Source organism: Nicotiana attenuata, chromosome 6 (genome assembly GCF_001879085.1).
Source record: "Nicotiana attenuata strain UT chromosome 6, NIATTr2, whole genome shotgun sequence".
Classification (NCBI taxonomy): Eukaryota; Viridiplantae; Streptophyta; class Magnoliopsida; order Solanales; family Solanaceae; genus Nicotiana; species Nicotiana attenuata.
The window spans coordinates 35639724-35658505 of record NC_031994.1 but is presented as its reverse complement, the minus strand read 5'-3'; the positions used below and the strand labels follow the sequence as shown (position 1 = coordinate 35658505).

General features: G+C 36.9%; 1 protein-coding gene across 1 annotated transcript; it reads left to right on the top strand.

The window, feature by feature from the left end:
• On the top strand, positions 11199 to 18085 carry LOC109226829 (E3 ubiquitin-protein ligase SINAT3-like). Its single transcript, XM_019391703.1, has 3 exons — positions 11199 to 11718; positions 14202 to 14588; positions 17528 to 18085. Exons 1-3 carry the CDS (start codon positions 11503 to 11505, stop codon positions 17888 to 17890), a joined length of 966 nt encoding a protein of 321 aa, XP_019247248.1. The 5' UTR covers positions 11199 to 11502; the 3' UTR covers positions 17891 to 18085.

Sequence of the window (18782 nt, the reverse complement as noted above, 5' to 3'; positions counted from 1 at the left end):
ACCGAGGGTTTAGAGGTTGGATTAGAGATAACGATACCTCGGGTGCGATCTAAGTGAACTGTAATGCGAATCTAGCTAGCGTAGCTTGAGAGAGTGCGTCTAGTAAATTATCACAATTGCTTGAGAGAGATTTATGATAGCTGGAGAGTTCATGATTGATAGAAGCAACTAAGTCAACGCTATAAGAAACATACAACCAAGGAAATCAACAACGGGAGAAACCATTACCTTAGACCTTTATTCTAATTGTTTACAATTCAAGCATAGTTAGTTTTCTGCTGTTTATTTATTTTCAATCTTGTCTTCTTGGTGATATTAAACAGATACAGCTAAGCCTTAGTTCTCTGTGGGATTCGACTTCGGACTTTTAGATCGGATTATATTTGCAGCGACCGCTTATCCGTTTTAGTACTAGAGTNAGATATACTCATAATCCCAACGGAGAGCATTGGTCTGCATTAGCTAGACTAATAAAATATTTGAGAGGAACCATGAATTATGGTATCCTATATAGTGGATTTCCTTCTACTTTAGAAGAGTACAGTGATGCAAATTGGATCTCTTATTCAGATGAGACAAAATCCACTAGTGGTTATGTATTCACCCTTGGTGGTGGTTCAATATCTTGAAAATCAGCTAAACAGACGATCATTGCTAGATCGACTATGGAATCAGAGTTTGTAGCTCTGGAATTAGCTAGTTCTAAGGCTGAGTGGCTAAGAAACTTCTTAGCTAATATCCCTTTAATAAAGGACATATTGCCTCCTGTGTCTATACATTGTGATTGCGCGGAAATAGCTATAGCAAAGAATAAATCTTATAATTGTAAAAGTAGACACATGAAATTGAGACATGATGTCATAAAGCAGCTGCTGAGAGATGGAATAATTTCCATTGATTATGTGAAGTCAGAAATTAATTTGGCCGATCCTCTGACTAAACCTGTAGGAAGAAAATTAATTCTTCAAACCTCAAAAGAGATGGGGTTAAGGCCGACATGTTGTCAATAGAGATGGTAACCCAACCTATGTGATTGGAGATCCCATGAAGTAGGTTCATATGGGTAATAACAAGTCAATATTGGCACTGATGCACTAAAAGAGAGTGCTTGACTGCTACTAATTGAGAGGCTGAGTTGTAACTCTTAATGAAATTCATAGTCCTTATGGATGGTGTATTTAAAAGCAGTATACACTTGATGAATTCACCTATATGAGAGTGGAGTGGGCCGCTCCTATGAGATTTTGGCCTAGTCTCTAGAGCTCTCGTGAATAACCAGGCACACGCATGGCCTATTGGGCACAAAACCGCGTTGAACAGCAAAATTACCGGGGGTCAAAATGTGATTGATAAAATCTCTGACTTACAATAAGAATTGTTGGTTCATAGAAATATTATATTTCACCAATAATTCTGTGAGTTAAATTTTATTGGTCTAAGTTTGGTTCATAGTCCAGAAGACACCAAACCTATTGCATTTGGACCATGCAAATCCAGCAAGTCTATTTCAAAAAGTCTTTAAAATAGTGGGGGACTGTGACAATATTTTAAACCTTTGTTGACAAATGTCTTGATGAAGGCCATGTGGAAGCCTGGGAAGAGATAAATGGCAAGATGCATGCAAGAGACTTGACAAATGGCAAGAAACTTGACAAATGGCAAGGAAAGCCTTAAGCTTTTTTGCCTATAAAATGGTCTTCCCTTAAGCCAATTTCAATCATGAGACATCCTCTCATACGTCTCTCTCTTCTTCCTTCCAATTCCTTTTCTATAATATTTAATCAACATTACACATTAGTTGGTCTTCCTTTTTTCCTACTAGCTGGATTTGTGTAATATTTAATTTTGCTGATTCATGTATCCTCCCTAATAGAGGTAGGCTTGTTTAATCCTGGGGAAACATTTCACATTGCGGAAATAGTTTCTTAGGACAGTGCCTAGCACGACTCAAGCCAGTCCGTGTGTCCGTTCATAAATAATATTATTGCAGTATTATTATTGTTATTTTCGGTGTCATTTCCCTACAAATTCTTCTTTTATCACAATATCTTAGGAACCAATGAGACAAAAAAATTGGGAATAACTAATTCCCCCTAACTATTTATTACATACAAAAATCTCATAGTCAACAACTAAAACTCATGGAAGAAGATGCTAGGTTCCCCACGAGCATCCATAATTATATCTTGAAAACTTTACTTCTAATAATCTTAATTAGTCGCAATTGTCATCAGTCAAAATAAAATTGTAGAACCCGAGAAGACAAATATATTCCTCCTTTCAAAGAATTAAACATCTAATGGACATTAATTAAATCATATGTGGTAGATTTCATGTCGAATACTACAACCAGCAATTAAATCTATTTACATATAAAAATATTGTAATTATTATTGTTTAACGGACATCAATTAAATCATATGTGCTAGATTCTTATATCGAATACTACAACCAGCAGTTAAATTTATTTACATACATAAATATTGTAATTATTACACAAAAAAATGCTTACATAAAAAATAAGGAAAAGTTTCATAAAATGAAGCCATATATACAGTAATGCCTGGCATTAGTGCCCATTTTAAATTCTCGCTCTATAGGCATGCGATGGATCATGGATGACACTTTTGGTTGATTTAGATGTTTTGATGTTTTTGTCTTTTAATTTTTGTCCAAAATAAGTTGTGTTTTGCACAATCAAGAAGACATTCTTTTTATTTTTACAAATTTACCCTTATTTATACATTCATACTATTATAATTTTCTATGAGTACATTAAATAGGTACTTTTGTTTTCACACGATATACACATTAAAGAAATGTGGTTTTTCTCTTGTAGCCATATTTATTTTAGTAATTTAGATAATTAGACCTTTTTATAGGATGAATCTTGGAGGTAAACATTTAAAACTTTGGCTCCATATAAATTTTCTTGATGTTTTAAATTAAACTTTTACTTTGGAAGAATTTTGACCACATGTCGTGGTGTGAGAAAGAGGCCTAAAGGGGGAATGCCCGGCCTTTGGATTTATTCACAGAAAAGGTGCCTAAATGGCAAGGATAGTACTAAGGTATTCACGAGAGCTATAGGTTATGAAACTGGTAAGCGCATCAGTCAACATTCGAGGACGAATGTTCCAAAGGGGGGAATGATGATATACCCCATATTTTCGTACGTGAGAGTACGTCGCAAGTCAACTGTAAGCTCATAAATGAGATTATATTTGAAAGTACATAAAGTAAGTAAATCATGTTACCTTGGAGGTTAAATATTCAAGATCATGAATAACAAGTACCAAGAGGGTTGGAAGGTTTAGAAGCTAAATGAATCGAAGAAGATAAGTTTCTTCGAAAGTCGACAAGTTAGGAATATTATAACATGTACTTTTGGGGTGGGAATATGGTACTTAACATGATAAGGAGGTTATTTTATGGGTTATTTTAGTCATATGATAGCCGTGTGTTATGTTTGAAGTCAAGCGAGTTGTGGAACAATAGTTGGCAAATATCATCACAAGTTACATTCATAAATGTGCTAAAAATTAGGTCAAATGTAGTTGAGCTTTTCTCCAAATATACTTTGAATTATGGGATGATACACCTACCAAATGGAAGATCTACGAGTCTGGTTCCTAACTCATTAAACTGTTTAGTGATACGACATTGGAGTAGAGAGATATTTGTATTTTTGCGAGACTGCACAGACTGCATATGTGATAAGTAGGTGTGTCACCTACTTGCTTAAATGAAAGGAGGAAATATGTCCAAAAAGGGGCTAGTTTGAGTCGGCCAAAGAGCCCTTTTAAGGGCTGATTTCCTTCAAATATTACACTCATTAATATCAAAAAAATCAGAGATACACCCCAACAAACTTCTCACAAAAATTCAACACAAAACTCTAAATGATTTTCTCTTATTTTCAAATTCATTTCATAATCGTAAGAACTCACGGGATGGTGATCGGAAGCCGTAAGTTTGAGTTGTTCAACTTGTAGTGGACTATTTTGTGGGTTATTTCGTATTGCTGTTGGGTTGTTTGTTTTGCTACTGCTTTTATGGAGTTTGGGAGGAGAAAGGGTGTGGAGAACACCACATAATGGTAGAGTGGTTGGTTGGTTGTTCGTAGTTACATTTTTGGGTTGTTTGACACTACTATGGTTGTCGTTTTGTGTATGAAGTAATTGGGGTGTGTTAGGCTAATTTGTGGTATTTTGTGATGGATATAAGGTTGGAAAATGATGTATATATGTTGTTATTGTTGTGTTCTAGTTGTTGTTAGTGTTATCTCGAATTGGGAAGAAGTAAAGATTATAGGGGAGATGTTGCCCGTTTTAATATAAAATAAGCTTGACGTTCGTTGTGCGATAGTTGTACCTTTCGTAGATTAACAATAGTATTATTATCGTTGTTGTATATTAAGGTGCTACAAAACGAGTTCAACGTGGTTATTGGACAGATTGTGATAAGGTATGTTAAGGTTATCCCTTCTTTTCTTTTGGCATAATCCATATGATACAAACGAAATGAGCAATCGCACAACTATCATAAATGACTTTATTCTTAGAAGTACTAGGGGTGCCTAAGTTTTTGATTCCCCATGTATCCTATTATTATATCGTTTGTTCATGGGTCTAGGAAATACGTAATTTGATAAAATTTATTTTGTGATATTAACCGAAAGCATATTGATCTTATGCCATCCCGAGAGATCTTATTGACTTACTTCATTATGTATTGCATTCATTTATACATGTACATTGACCCATGACCAGATGGCGTTATATACGCGTATATTATATGTATATGGGGTATGAGGAAAGGTTGCGGCCTACGCACTATGTAACAACCCGATCGGTCATTTTAAGGCTTAGCGATCCGTTCAGTGGTTCGAGGTCTTGACTAGCTAAATATGGTGTATTATGGCTTGTATGCATGGTCGGATTTGATTTTCGGATGGTTCGGAATGAATTCAGATGAGTAATTCTCACTTTATAAGCTTATTTTGAAAATGTTGACCAAGGTTTTGACTTTTGTGGAAACGACCTAGGAACGGTGTTTTGATGGCTCCGATGTTTGTTTCATGATTTTGGACTTGGGCGTATGTCCGTAATCGATTTCGGAGGTCCGTAGGGTGATTAATGTTGTTTTGCCGTAAGTTGGCAATCTTAAGGCTTTGAATTTTTACAAGTTTGACTGTAGGTTGACTTCATAGCTATAGTATTGGATTTCTATTCCGGGACTTGTAATAAGTCCAGTTTTCCATTTGGAACTTGTCCGCAAAATTTGGCGTGATTCCGAGTTGATTTATAGGAATCGAACGCGCGATTGTGTTTTTAGAAGTTCTTGAGTTTCATGTTAAATTCTTGTCTTTTGATGTCTGATTCGTGATTTTGGATGTTATTTTGATGATTTTATCGTACGAGCGAGTTCGTGTTATGATTTTAGACTTGTGTTGATGTTTGGTTTAGAGCCCCAAGGGCTCGGGTGAGTTTTAGAAGTGTTGCCGAGTGTTTGATAGAGTATGGAAATTTGCTGGTGTGATTTGATGCCTCAGGTCTCACATTTGTGAGATTAGGATCATAATTGCGACATTAAGCTGTGGATTGTTAAGTTCACATTTGCGAACCAAGAGTTCGCATTTGCGGAGGAGAGGCTGGGCATGATGTCTCGCATTTGCGATCAGTCAGGTTGCATTTGCGAGTGTCCACTGTTCGCTTTTGCGAAATTTATGTCGCATTTGCAACTCTAGAAGGGATGTGGGATCTCCGCTTTTGCGACTGATTTCTCGCATTTGCGAGGTTCGCATTTATGAATCTTAGGTCGCAATTGCGACACCTACGACTATACATAAGAGCCGAGGCATGGGATTTTGGTCTCGTTTTCATATTTTGGAATCCTAGACTCGGTAGGAGACGATTTTGAAGACAAATTTTCATCTATAAACTTTGGTTAAGTGATTCTAACCTATTTCTAATCATATGAATCAAAGTGCAAATTTGTGAAACTTTGTCAAATTTTTGAAAAATAAGAATTTGAGTTTTGAGCGTTGATTTGGACTCGGATTTTTGAAACTAACCACATATATGAACTCGTGGGGTCATGAGTAGTCCGAATCTACCATTGGACCCGGGTTTTGACCGGGCGGGTCTAGGATTGACTTTGTTGACTTTTGAACAATTGTGTAAAGATCATAGCTTTAATTATTGAAATTGATTTCTCTTGCATTATTTGATGTTATTAAGTCGATTTTGGTCAGATTTGTGTTGAGCGGAGGTGAATTGTAAAAGAAAAGCTATTTTTGAGAATTGATTGAAGCCTTTTGAGGTAAGTATCTTGCCTAACATTGTGTGGGGAAACTACCCCGTAGGGATTTGTTGGCTTGTACTATTTGAACTACGTGAAAGACGTGTATACGAGGTGACGAGTGTGTACACGGCTTATATGTGAAAATTTGACCGGCTTAGACTCTTAGGTTCTTATGTTCATTAAAAATAAAGTTGTCTTATTATGTTAAATCCTCCATTTGCTAATTCATCCTTACGTGTCTTATTTAAAGTTGATTGATTTGTGTTCTACCCTTGTTGCCAAATAAACTCTTGTATGCCTTAATAAAGTTGTTGCCTCTTTTATTGCCATTCTATCTCTTCGTAATTGCATAACCTTAATTGAAGTTATTTCTATCTCTCTCGTAATTGCTTAACCTTAATTGAAGTTATTGTTATCTCTTCCGTAATTACCTAACCTTAATTGAATTTATTGTTATCTCTTCCGTAATTGCCTAACCTTAATTGAAGTTATTGCTATCTCTTCCGTAATTGCTTAACCTTAATTGAAGATATTGTTATCCCCAACAATGTTGACTTATCCATATTTGGAATCATTGTTACATGATATTTCCTTATCGGAGTTGTACCTACTTGGAATCATTGTACATGCTATGTCTCTTGTCGTCGAGTTGTACTTATTTGGAAGCATTGTTGCGTGTTATCCCTTCTATTATTGAGTTACTCTTATTGGATATCGTTGTTACACATTATCTCTCCCATCGTTGAGTTATTCTTGTTGAAACCATTATTACTTGCTATGTCTTCCATTGTGAACTCGTTCTTCCGTTTCTTTGTGTTTTGTAATTCTTGTGTTGATTTACTTGCCGTACTCTCGTGTTATTATTGTTGTTATTGTTGTACTCAGTGTTTGAGCTGAGGGCTATGTATGGTTGTAGTATTAAAATTTATTTTGAGGAAATGTTGTGGCATATGGGCACATGTGGTGCAAGTCATTATATTGTATTGTTATATTTTTTGGCACACGTGATAGTGGTGAGAGGATTGTCGGGGTGTTCGCATATGAGTTGTTCGTGCTATTGTTATCATTGATATTTGCACATGCGGCATGACAAGGAGGGATATATTTTATTTGGACCACTAGTAAGTGTCGATGTCGACCATCGTCACTATTTCTCCGGGGTTATGCTAGATACTTACTGGGTACGCGTTGATTTACGTACTCATGCTGCAGTACTTCTGCACTGAATGTGCATGATCTGACAGGTCATTTGGTGATCATCTTGGCGCGTAGGCGCACCAGTTAAGGAGACTTCAAGTGAGCTGCATTCCAGGTTACACAATGCAGTCCACCAAGTCTTCGTTGTATTACTTATTTTATCCTGTCTTATTACATTCGGGACAGAGGTTGTATTATATTTGTACTCCTTAGAAAAAAATGCTCATGCACTTGTGACACCGGATTTTAGGGGTGCTTACGGGTTGCTCATTATTGTAGTTGTGAAAATATTATCATTTACTCTGTAAATTCTATTTCTTACTATCTAATTGATGAAAATTAGTGATTTAAAAAGTATTAAAATGAGTAATTAAGTTAATCATTCACTGTTGGCTTGTCTAACGGCAGTGTTAGACGCCATCACGACCTTTAGTGAATTTTGGATCGTGACAACTTTCAATTTTCAAACTTCGACGAACGGGTCCGAATCATATCAAAACATTTCAGAATGACGCCAAACTTTGCGTACAAGTCACAAATCACGATACGAACCTATTATAAGGCTCGTAATCTCAAACGGACATCGATAACACCAAAGTCCACTTCAAACTAAACATAAGAAATTCTTAAACTTTCAAAATGCCAACTTTCAACAATAAGCGCCAAAATGCTTCCGGACCACCCAATACTCAACCCGAACATACGCCCAAGTCCGAAATCATCATACGAACATGTTGGAACCCTTAAATCCCGATTCCGAGGTCGTTTACTCAAAACTCAAACCTTAGTCAATCCTTTCAACTTAAAGCTTTCAAAATTAGAAATTTTCATCCGAATCAACTCTGAACTTCCCGAAATTCGATTCCGACTACGCGTATAAGTCATAAAACATGAAGTGAAGCTACTCAAGACCTCAAACCACCAAACGACACGCTAGAGCTCAAAACAACCGGTAGGGTCGTTACAATACATTATGAAAGGATACATAGCACCCATCCAAACGAGCACAAAGAAATCACATCAAATAGGAGAAAATGATCAAAATGTCCTTAATGTATATGGGTTGGAATATTTTGGTCCTTGATATTTACCACTTAATAGGAATAGTCCTTAATGTATACAAAAGGTGATAGCTTTGGTCCTCAACTCTAAAACTAACAGTAGAACACAAAAAATTCTGTTAAACTTCACCCCCGTCTCTCCCGACTCCCCCTCCTCTTCTCTCATTCACCATGAACGACCTTAAATCCAAACCCTCTCTCAAACAAGAATGGATATGCTTGGGAAGCTAAATTGTTTTTCTTGATAGTCTTATGGATTTTATAAATGGAAATCCTTTTTTTCTTATTTAAATTTACTTTCGAATCTGTTTTAATCACTTCATTTGTTAAAACTTCATTTTGATTTATAATATTGCAAACGGAGATACATAGACTTGAATCTAATGCTTAAGCGATGGATCATGAAATATATGCTCTATAGTATTCAAAGTTTGGAAAACCAATTTAATTTCATTAAGTCTTAAGAGAATAGTTTTCAATGTGCTACGAAATTCTAAACTTTTGCTTTGTATCTTGATGAAGTTTGAATTTTTTTCTTACTGGGAAAGATTCAAAGAAGTAGAATAATGGTGAACCAGAAAATTCTAGCCATTATAGGACTAGTAATATAGTCGAAGAAGAGGTGATGGGCCAATTCGTGATATGCAACCAGTGATGTTGCTTGACAAGATTTCATATTGGCAAAGATTGACAGAAAGAGTGATAGAATATAAGGGTCCATCAAATTGTATAGACAACCAAGTTCCCTATCAGGTTCAACAGAACACATGCACACAACAGTAAGTAAATGACAAGAGAAATTTTACGTGGAAAATTTTCAGCTCAACGGGATTAAAAATCACGACCTACTCTTGTAGGATTTCAACTTCACCACTGAGCAACTTTTAGATTACAACCTATGCAACCTAGGAATTAAACTCTTAATCCTTACTAACATGTAACACACATATTACAAGCCACTTTGTAATACCTCTATTACACTTCACAACTCGACTAACTCTAGCCAAGACTCAAACACACAGGTTTAAGATTTACAAAAGGGTTTCCTACACACTGTTTCTATGTAAATTAAGTAGGAGTTACAAGTAAAAACATTAACAAAGTTACAACTCAACTAAGGACATACAATAACTTGATGTGAGAACTGGTCCTTAGTTGTTTTGTTCTTTGTTCTTGAATCACTTGAGAGTTGCTTGATGGATGGTCACGTGAGTGAGCTTGGGTGAAATCTCTAAGTGTTCAAGTGAAGTGTTTTACCTTCCTTGATTGTATTAATACATGTATGACATCACCTTTAATGATATAAGCTAGGTAGGTAAAAAGTCTTCAACAGAAAGATGACTACTGCAGTGTTCATGTATTGTAGCGTGTGCAGGCAGCAACTTTCCAGCTGGAGAGTTGACTTCGTACAGTCACCTCGGTAACTGGTAGGAACCTGTTTCCTTAGTTGTTCCTTCTACTCTGAAGAGTTGAACCATATCCCAAGCTGGAACCTTGTGATCTTAACGTCTTGAGAATGTGTAACAGATTCCTTATCTGGTTCTTGATCGTAAATTTGTTAGATCATCAAAACATAAAACAAAGTACTTATGACCAAGATATTTGTAACCTATCAAAGAGCAATCGCCACTAGGCCAACAAGGACATTTAACATCGTATTGTCCAAGTTGCTTCGTAGTTGTTGTGCAAAAACAAGTTTTGATCTTTAAATACAAGGATATATCATATATATGGGTTCACTCTTCTTCTTGATATGTTCTTCCATTCAACATATCAATCATGTGTATAAGTTTTGGTTGTTTGAAATGGGTGCTTTGCTAGTAGAGGTGTTTATCGGGCGGGTTGGGACTACTTGAACAAAAAAAACCAGCCCGTCCGTTATCGGACCGGGTTGGTTAGCGGGCTTGGATAACGGGCTGGTAGCGGGTTGGGAATTTTCGGGTTATTGTGGGCCCGTTCGAGTTCGGGCGGGCTGGGCTAGTGTAATTTTTTTTTGTTTTTTTAATTAAATTTTGACCGTTGGCAACGGTCCAAATAATTAAAAAAAAAATATTGTAACGGTAACCAGGCTGATAACGGGCCCGTTAACAACCCGTTAAGGGGTTAACGAGTTTAGCGGGTACGGTGCACCGTTATCCAAAATATATTCGTCCAAAATCCATCCCCGATCAACCCGTCCCAGCCCGGATTGAAAACGAATCAGCCCGACCCGATTAACACCTATATTTGGTAGTAACTGAAATGGTGGAAGAGGTGCGAGCTGGGGATGGGTCTTTTTATTGAGAGCTTGGCACGGTAAAAGATAGAAGAGGAGGGGGAAAGGGGTCTGCCGGGCTTTGCTTTTGAGGAATTGGGGTTAAATTTAACAGCGGTTAGTTTTAGGGTTGAGGACCAAAGCTATCACCTTTTGTATACATTAAGGACTATTCTTATTAAGTGGTAAATATCAAGGACCAAAACATTCCAACCCATATATATTAAGGACCATTTTTATCATTTTCTCCATCAAATAGGCTGGCTAATAATTACTTTCATCAAATTGGCACCTCCAGTCGGAATTTAATATATTTGTTTTTAAAAGAAAAGGCAGTTTGACAAAAAAATAAGTGGCCGTAAGATGACGATCAACTGCAGTTATGTCCCTAATTTTGACGGCTATCCTTATTTCTCTCTCTTCTTCTCAGACAACCTTGGAAGCCCCGAGAGAGAGAGAGAGAGAGGAAGAAAGAAGAAACGAACTTCGTCTTCTGGCAAAAGGGTTCGTTTCTATTTTATTGTTGATCCGAACCCTTTACCCTTGTGTTATTTTTCTCCATTTTCCCTTTCAGGATAAAGAAGAAACACAAGAAAGTTTGTGTCTTGATTGATTTTGTAAGTCATTTGGTAAAAAAGTTTGAATATTTGATGATTAAATGAAAGTGGGTGGTTCAGATTTGTAATGGAAGAAATGGAGATGGATAGCATTGAGTGTGTATCATCATCAATGGATGGCATTGAAGATGAAGAGATCCAATCTTCTGTTTCATCTCATCAACAATACTCTTCAGCAAAACCTCATCCTAATGTTATACCTTCCGGGATTGCCCCTACTAGTGTTCATGAATTGCTGGAATGCCCCGTTTGTACTAATTCTATGTACCCACCTATTCATCAGGTTCATTCTCTTCACCTTTTTTTATATTTATTATTTGGGTTTTGATTAATTCTTTTATCTACGGGTGAGATCCGACTGTTTTTGTTTTGTTTGATTGAAATTAAAAAGACCCAAATGGATAATATATGGCCGACCTCAACTAGTTGTTGTTAATTGAGGGGAAAACTGAAGTCTTTTGTGTAACATTTGTTGTGTTGAGTACTAAATTCTAAAGGACTAGTAAATTTAGAGATGACAAATATAGATACTGAATTCTAGATTTCTTTTTATAGGCCTTTCCAATTTGGTTAGGGGATTGGTCTACTGGTTGACAAATTGGATGCCACCGGTAGAGTATACGAAGAGTTGGTCTCTTGCTGTTAGAATGCTAAGTTCATTTGAAAAAAATAATAAAGTTGCTATCTTGTAGATGGATAATGAGGCAAAAGAGTTGGTCACAGTAGGTTGATATTGCGCTCTTACAGCCCTTAATCATCTTAAAGCTGGGTTCTTTGGAACTTTCATGGCTATGTTTAGGATCTCTTGAGGAGTACTTAGAAAACTTTATGATACGGATTGAAGCATTTTAATATGATTATGGTGTAGCAAGGTTAAACAGGACAATGTACTTTATTAGATTGAGTTTTATCAATTTTGAAGAGTTGAGAGTTGTTGAAGATGACTGCAGATAGTGTTGTGCTTTTCTTATTGTATTCACTGTATACTATTGGCTGTTTTGGGGAATAACTACAGCTGATTGCGGATGTTTTTGTGATTGGCTTTCTTACTTTTACTTTGACGTACAGAAGAAGGGAGGATTTTCTGCTTGTGGAATCTACAGCCCGTGCTACGTTCACCTGTGGTTTAAATATTTATGAGGAGATGCATTTAGTAATTCAGAAAGACAATGTTGGCTGCAGTATGGGAGTGGTGCACTTTACATTCAATAAGCTTTCCTACTTTAGTTCATGGAAGGATATTTGTAGAGCGATTGATTGGATTAAACTAGTTCACTCTGCAGTGTCTTGAATGATCCTTCCTATGTTCTCCATTTGGCATCTGATAATATGATACAAACGAAGATACATTGTTGTATATCGAGGGAGAATGTAAGATTAAGTTGAAAAGACTTTTGTGTGGAGGTATATTAAACAAGTTGAGCTTAGTAAGAAAACATATCACCAGTTGGTAAAAATTACTTAAAGAGTCCCATTCTTGTAACTTGTTGTATTTGGAGTTCGTCTTGCTGATGATTGAGACTTGGGAGGCCTGTGATTTTTGGAGTAGATTAAATTCGTTTAGCCGAATTTTTTAGTGTTTGGTGGTGCGCTGGGTGTATAAAGTTTTTGCTTAGGTTCTGTGTGTGTTGTTTGTTGGGGGGGGGGGGGGGATTATCCGCTAGTAAAGTGGGAAAATGATGTGGGACATAATGAGAGGCATGACCAGTTGACGGAAAGACGATGATGCAAAAGCATATTAGGGTTTTGGGAGTAGGGAAGGGATGTGCCGAACCTTTTGCTCTTCTCCTGTTATATTTTAGAGTAAAAATGTTATTTAGGACATATTTTGTTAGGATATTACTCCTGACATAATAATTCTACATTGGAGGATACAAAAGACGGGCTAAATTTTATCCCGCTTTACTCCAGCCCTTTGAAAGGCGACAAAATGGTTTCTAAAGCCGAAAGCCTAGAAAGGAGTAAGAGAAAAACATTCTGATAATCCTTGATGCATATATAATGATTGAAATCTTGTGAATAATTGAAGTTCTGTACTCAGTGGTTATACATTGCTGGACAAGGTTTAGGGCTTGTACCTGAGTTAGCGTTAACAATCCAATGCGGTCTCTCAGTAAATGGTCAATGACGCCAGGGATTATTTGATTAGAAAGTAGACATTTTTCCTTTTAGGGTAACCCAATATGGCTTTCTCAGAAAATGGTTAATGCCTCTAGGAATTCTTTAACAAAAAATGGACATTTCCTTTTTCTTTTCATTATAGTTGTAGCAGGCAAGTTTTGGGTACATTCTTCGGGATTCAAGTGACTCCTTGATTACACTATTCTTCACCGAACAATACAATCAAATGGATGAGCAGAATTTCATATTATCAGTTTTGAATGAGTACTTTATATGTATGCTTCTTTCAGTGATAGTTTTGGAACATGGCATGTTACATAATACTGGGACTAAATTTATTTTTCTGTAAAAGACAAGATGTTTGGCCTTCCAAAGAAAAGAGAAAAGCAAAATGATAATAATGGATCTTCTCATCCGTGATATATTCTCTATGGCTAAATCAGGTAGCATTCTGTTCTCTCATCCTTAATCCTATCTTTTCTCCTTTATATTTAGGTCTGGTTGTCATGTGAACGCTTTAGGGCTGGATCAACTGAAAAACGTTAATGCATATCAAGATTCATATTGTTCATTTAGTCTTTTTGATTTTAACTCCTTCTGAATGGACTTAAGGTAATCATTTTTGAACTTTGTTTTGTTTTGTAGTGTCACAATGGACACACGCTTTGTTCAACTTGCAAAACAAGGGTGCACAATCGATGTCCCACATGCAGACAAGAGCTTGGTGATATAAGATGTTTAGCGCTAGAGAAGGTAGCAGAGTCGCTTGAACTGCCTTGCAAATATTATTCTTTGGGCTGCCCAGAAATATTCCCATATTACAGCAAACTCAAACATGAGACATTGTGCAATTTTAGACCGTACAATTGCCCATATGCTGGGTCAGAGTGCTCAGTGACCGGAGACATCCCTTATTTGGTTACGCATTTAAGAGATGACCACAAAGTGGATATGCACACAGGATGCACGTTCAACCATCGTTATGTAAAGTCTAATCCTCGTGAAGTGGAAAATGCCACATGGATGCTGACGGTAACTCCAGCATCCTTTAACCATCATTTCTTCTTATTGCTATGCCTAACATTTAATGTGTTTAGTGGGGTTACTGAGCAAGTGTTATGTAGCAAAATATTTAGCTCATCTATTCATCCTAACCACCCAAATGCTGAAAAATGAACTTGCAACTGGTCTGCGGATGAAATTTTTAAAAGAGAACTTGGATGCCAAATTATCACGTGTCACATCTTTTCTTTTTTGGAATACCTGCTTTACATTTTCATAGTCCAAATGTTCCTTTTTTGTCCTTTTCTACTAGACTATATTAGAGAACTCCTAATGTTGGATAATCCTTATGTACAGAGTATTGAGATATTATGAATCCAAACAGAGCATTTATAATATTGAGGATTCATACAACTGACATCAACTAGCCTAGGATTGAGGCATTGTAGTTGTTGTTGTTGTTTCTTTTGTCATAACATATATCCTGGCTTCCTATCTCTTTTTTTTGTAGGTCAATCTTGTTTTTTTGTCCCTTTTCCAATCAATCTGTACTTTTGATGGCATCTATTTGAAAAGGCTGAATACATAGGTAGCCCCTTAAACTTGTCCAAAAAATTCATTTACACACCTCAACTAAGGATGTGATTACTGAACACTTAATGTCCATAGAAAATGTGCCTATTAGACACAAAGTGGTGACATAGCACAATGCATGATGTGCACTTCTTCGGGCAGCGTGAAATAACTTAAAACGGTGCTAACATTTTCTAATGACATGTTTCAATACAAAAATAGGTACAGTAATTAGTTTACTTTTTGTTTTCTTTTTCTCCTTCATCTTCTCTATCACCGTTCGCCGAAAAACCACTCAATTCTCACGCCCTCATCTTCCTCTCCTCTCAGAAAACCCATGAGAGCCAAGAAGAAAACAGGGTTCAAAAAAGAGAAACCAAAAGACTGGGATGAGCGGAGGGGGTCGATAAAAGTTTTTTTGCACAAAACTTTTTTTGATTATTAGGATGCCACGTGTCATTACTTCACTGTCTTCATTGCCACGTCAGTGCGCGTCAACTGCACGCGTGTTATGTTTTGGTAGTATCACTGTTTTGTGTCTAATAGGCACGCTTTTCATGGAACATCAAGTGCTCAATAAGTCACATCCTTAGTTGAGGTGTCTAAATGAAATTCTCGGACAAGTTTAAGGGGCTGTCTATGTATTCAGCCATTTGAAAATAGTTGAAATCATTCTATTGAAGGTTATGTTCTGACCCAATTAAGTATAGAGTTTGCAATAAGGCGTAATGGTTTCCTGGCCACTTAAACTTGTATCGATTTGTAAAGCCGATACATGAACTTATATTTTTCTCATTTGAACACTTCAACTTGAAGGAATGAATACTAATAAATACTTCTATTGAACGTGTTCGTCAATCGCTCTGACATGAATGCCATGTCACATGTTTGGTCTTTATTATATGACATGTGGATTTGTGGGTCCTATATTATTAGAAAAAAATTAATCTTTAAAAATTTTAGTTTCTTTTTCTTACTCTTTTTTCTCCAATATACACAGCCAACAGTCCACCAACAACTCCAAACCTCAGCCATTTTCAACCACCATCATCTTCTTCCTCCTATATGAAAGCTTCGTCCAAACAACAATATAGCCTACTGCTCTTTTCTGCTTTGACAGCCTGTGTATATAGCATGTGTTATATACACACTATTCACAAGGTAGCAATGGATGACAGCTTCAGAGTACGGGTGGACAAGGTCGTCGGCTCTCTGACTTCGACGGCGACGGCGCCCTCCTCCAATTTGAGTTCTCTCTGGTGTTTAACCGACGACGAGATTCACAAAAGGGAATGGGCCATGGATAGTCCTTCCCGAGAACTACTCGACTTTGATTCCAAACCCTGCCCTCCTCATATTGACGGCTTCTTCGCTAAGCCCCACCTGCAAACCCTAGATTTCCCCAAAACAGCCCGAGTCCGATATGGAAGAACTCAGTGACGGCCAAGAAGAACCAGATGATGATGAATCGGATATCCGGTCTTGCATTTCTTTTTCCAGTAAATCAACGCATAACAATTTGGACTATTCTTAGATTTTTTGTGCTTGCCATCCTTGTGTAGGAGCCATTTAGTGAATGGGGAAGAGAAAGGGAAAAAGAAACGGGGAAGGAGTGGGAAAGTAGGATAGAAAATGAAAAAAATTTACAGGATGAGGGAGTTGCTTGGGAAAATGAGAGAGGTGGGAGGGGAGGGGAAAAGAGAAGGGAGAGAGAAGGGTCTTTTTTTCTTTTTTTTTTCCTTTCTTATTTATATTTTATTCTATTTCTAATATTTTTTTAATAAAAATAAAACTATTCACGCGCCTTGGCAGCGTGATTTGCACACAATTTAGCCATGTCAGGTGTACCACTTCCACATAGGCTTGGTCAATGGTCAAATGTGTTTATTAGTATTCATTCTGTCAAGTTGAAGTGTTCAAATGGGAAAAATATAAGTTCATGTATCGGCTTTACAAACCGATACAAGTTTTAGTGGCCAGGAAACCATTACGCCTTGCAATAATGAAGAAAGAGAAGTTCACCTTATGGCCATTGTATTTTATCCTGTCATTTCTCATCTGCTTTGGAAAAGCTTCCTTCTCCAAGTTAAAAACAAAGATGCCTCGTATAACGGTAAAGGGGCCCTAGAACATTTTGCTTTGACAGATTCTAATATGAGATAGGTCAGGACAAGGTTTGAGGCATGATTTGTGTTGAGTTTGTCTCTTGACATCTACTTGGGGCCTGCATTCTGTATGACGTGTGCGCGCACCTTTTTTTAACCTTCCAAGACACTAAATACTTATATCCCATTATATATTATTGTTGATGACTTGACTACCCCAAGTTCATGGCCACTGCAAGTTCAGAAAAATAGTGTATTTTGACAGGGTGACTCTTGTTGCTCTTTTATCAGGTCTTCCACTGTTTCGGGCAGTATTTCTGTCTCCATTTTGAGGCGTTCCAGCTTGGCATGGCACCTGTATATATGGCATTTCTACGCTTCATGGGTGATGAAAGTGAGGCACGCAGTTACAGCTACAGTTTAGAAGTAGGAGGAAATGGTAGAAAGCTCTTATGGGAGGGTACCCCAAGAAGTATTCGAGATAGCCACCGTAAGGTCAGAGACAGTCACGATGGTCTTATAATCCAACGTAACATGGCACTTTTCTTCTCTGGTGGTGACCGGAAAGAGCTGAAGCTTAGAGTTACTGGACGGATATGGAAGGAACAACAAAATCCAGATGGTGGGGTGTGCATACCAAATCTCTGTAGCTAATTTGTTTTGAGTGATTAAAAAGTTTGTATACTTTTTTCTGTTGGATGTAATGTGCATGTAAGTAAGATAGCACTATGTTTGTTTGTACCTACGAAGTCGTGCTCTGACCATCATGTACTAGGAGTGCTACATATACCTTTTGTTTTTTAGCTGTACCAATTGTTAATAACCATCTTACCGTTGCATTTTGTGCTCTCTCCTGACATCAAATAGCTAAATACATGATGGATACCATAACAGATGGTATACTAACTTAGCGATAAGAGAAGGAGATTAACTTACACGAGAGTGACTCTCCTTAATCACTTAAAGAAAATAATTGTTTGCCACCATAGGAGCAACATTTTTATTACTTGGACGTAGGACTTGCGGCTTCCTATGATTAAATAAGGAATTTTTACCTCCTATAGCAAATGTTAACACCTTATTTAGAGCCCGTTTGGCTTAGCTGATTTAGAGTAGCTGATAAGCATTATGTGCTGAAAAACACTTTTAAGTGCTGAAGCTGATTTAAAAAATAAGCAGTTACGTGTTTGGATAAAAGTGCTGAAATTAATAATATGCAGCTAAAGAACCGGGTATACGAAGAGTTTTGTTTTAAAAAGAAGTATTTTAGGGATAGAATAGTAGATATTTTGGTCAAACTTAAACTGCTTATAAGCTGAAATTTGATAAGTTGGGGGAGACCAACTTATGACTTTTGGCTTATTTTTGGCTTATAAGCACTTAACTTATAAGCACTTTTAATTTTGCCAAACGCGTAGATAAGCCAAAAAGTGCTTATAAGCCAGTTTGACAAGCTTATAAGCTAGCGAAACACCCTGTTATTTTAAATAAATACCATTTAAAAAAATTATATTCTATAGATACCTTTTAATGTTTATAGCAAAAT

What these genes read in the sequence shown, in the direction of transcription:
- LOC109226829 (XM_019391703.1), top strand. Translation starts at nt 11,503, where the DNA reads ATGGAAGAAATGGAGATGGATAGCATTGAGTGTGTATCATCATCAATG. An exon ending in TGTACCCACCTATTCATCAG is followed by an intron (nt 11,719 to 14,201) that starts GTTCATTCTCTT and finishes TTTGTTTTGTAG; the next exon opens with TGTCACAATGGACACACGCT. An exon ending in ATGCCACATGGATGCTGACG is followed by an intron (nt 14,589 to 17,527) that starts GTAACTCCAGCA and finishes CTCTTTTATCAG; the next exon opens with GTCTTCCACTGTTTCGGGCA.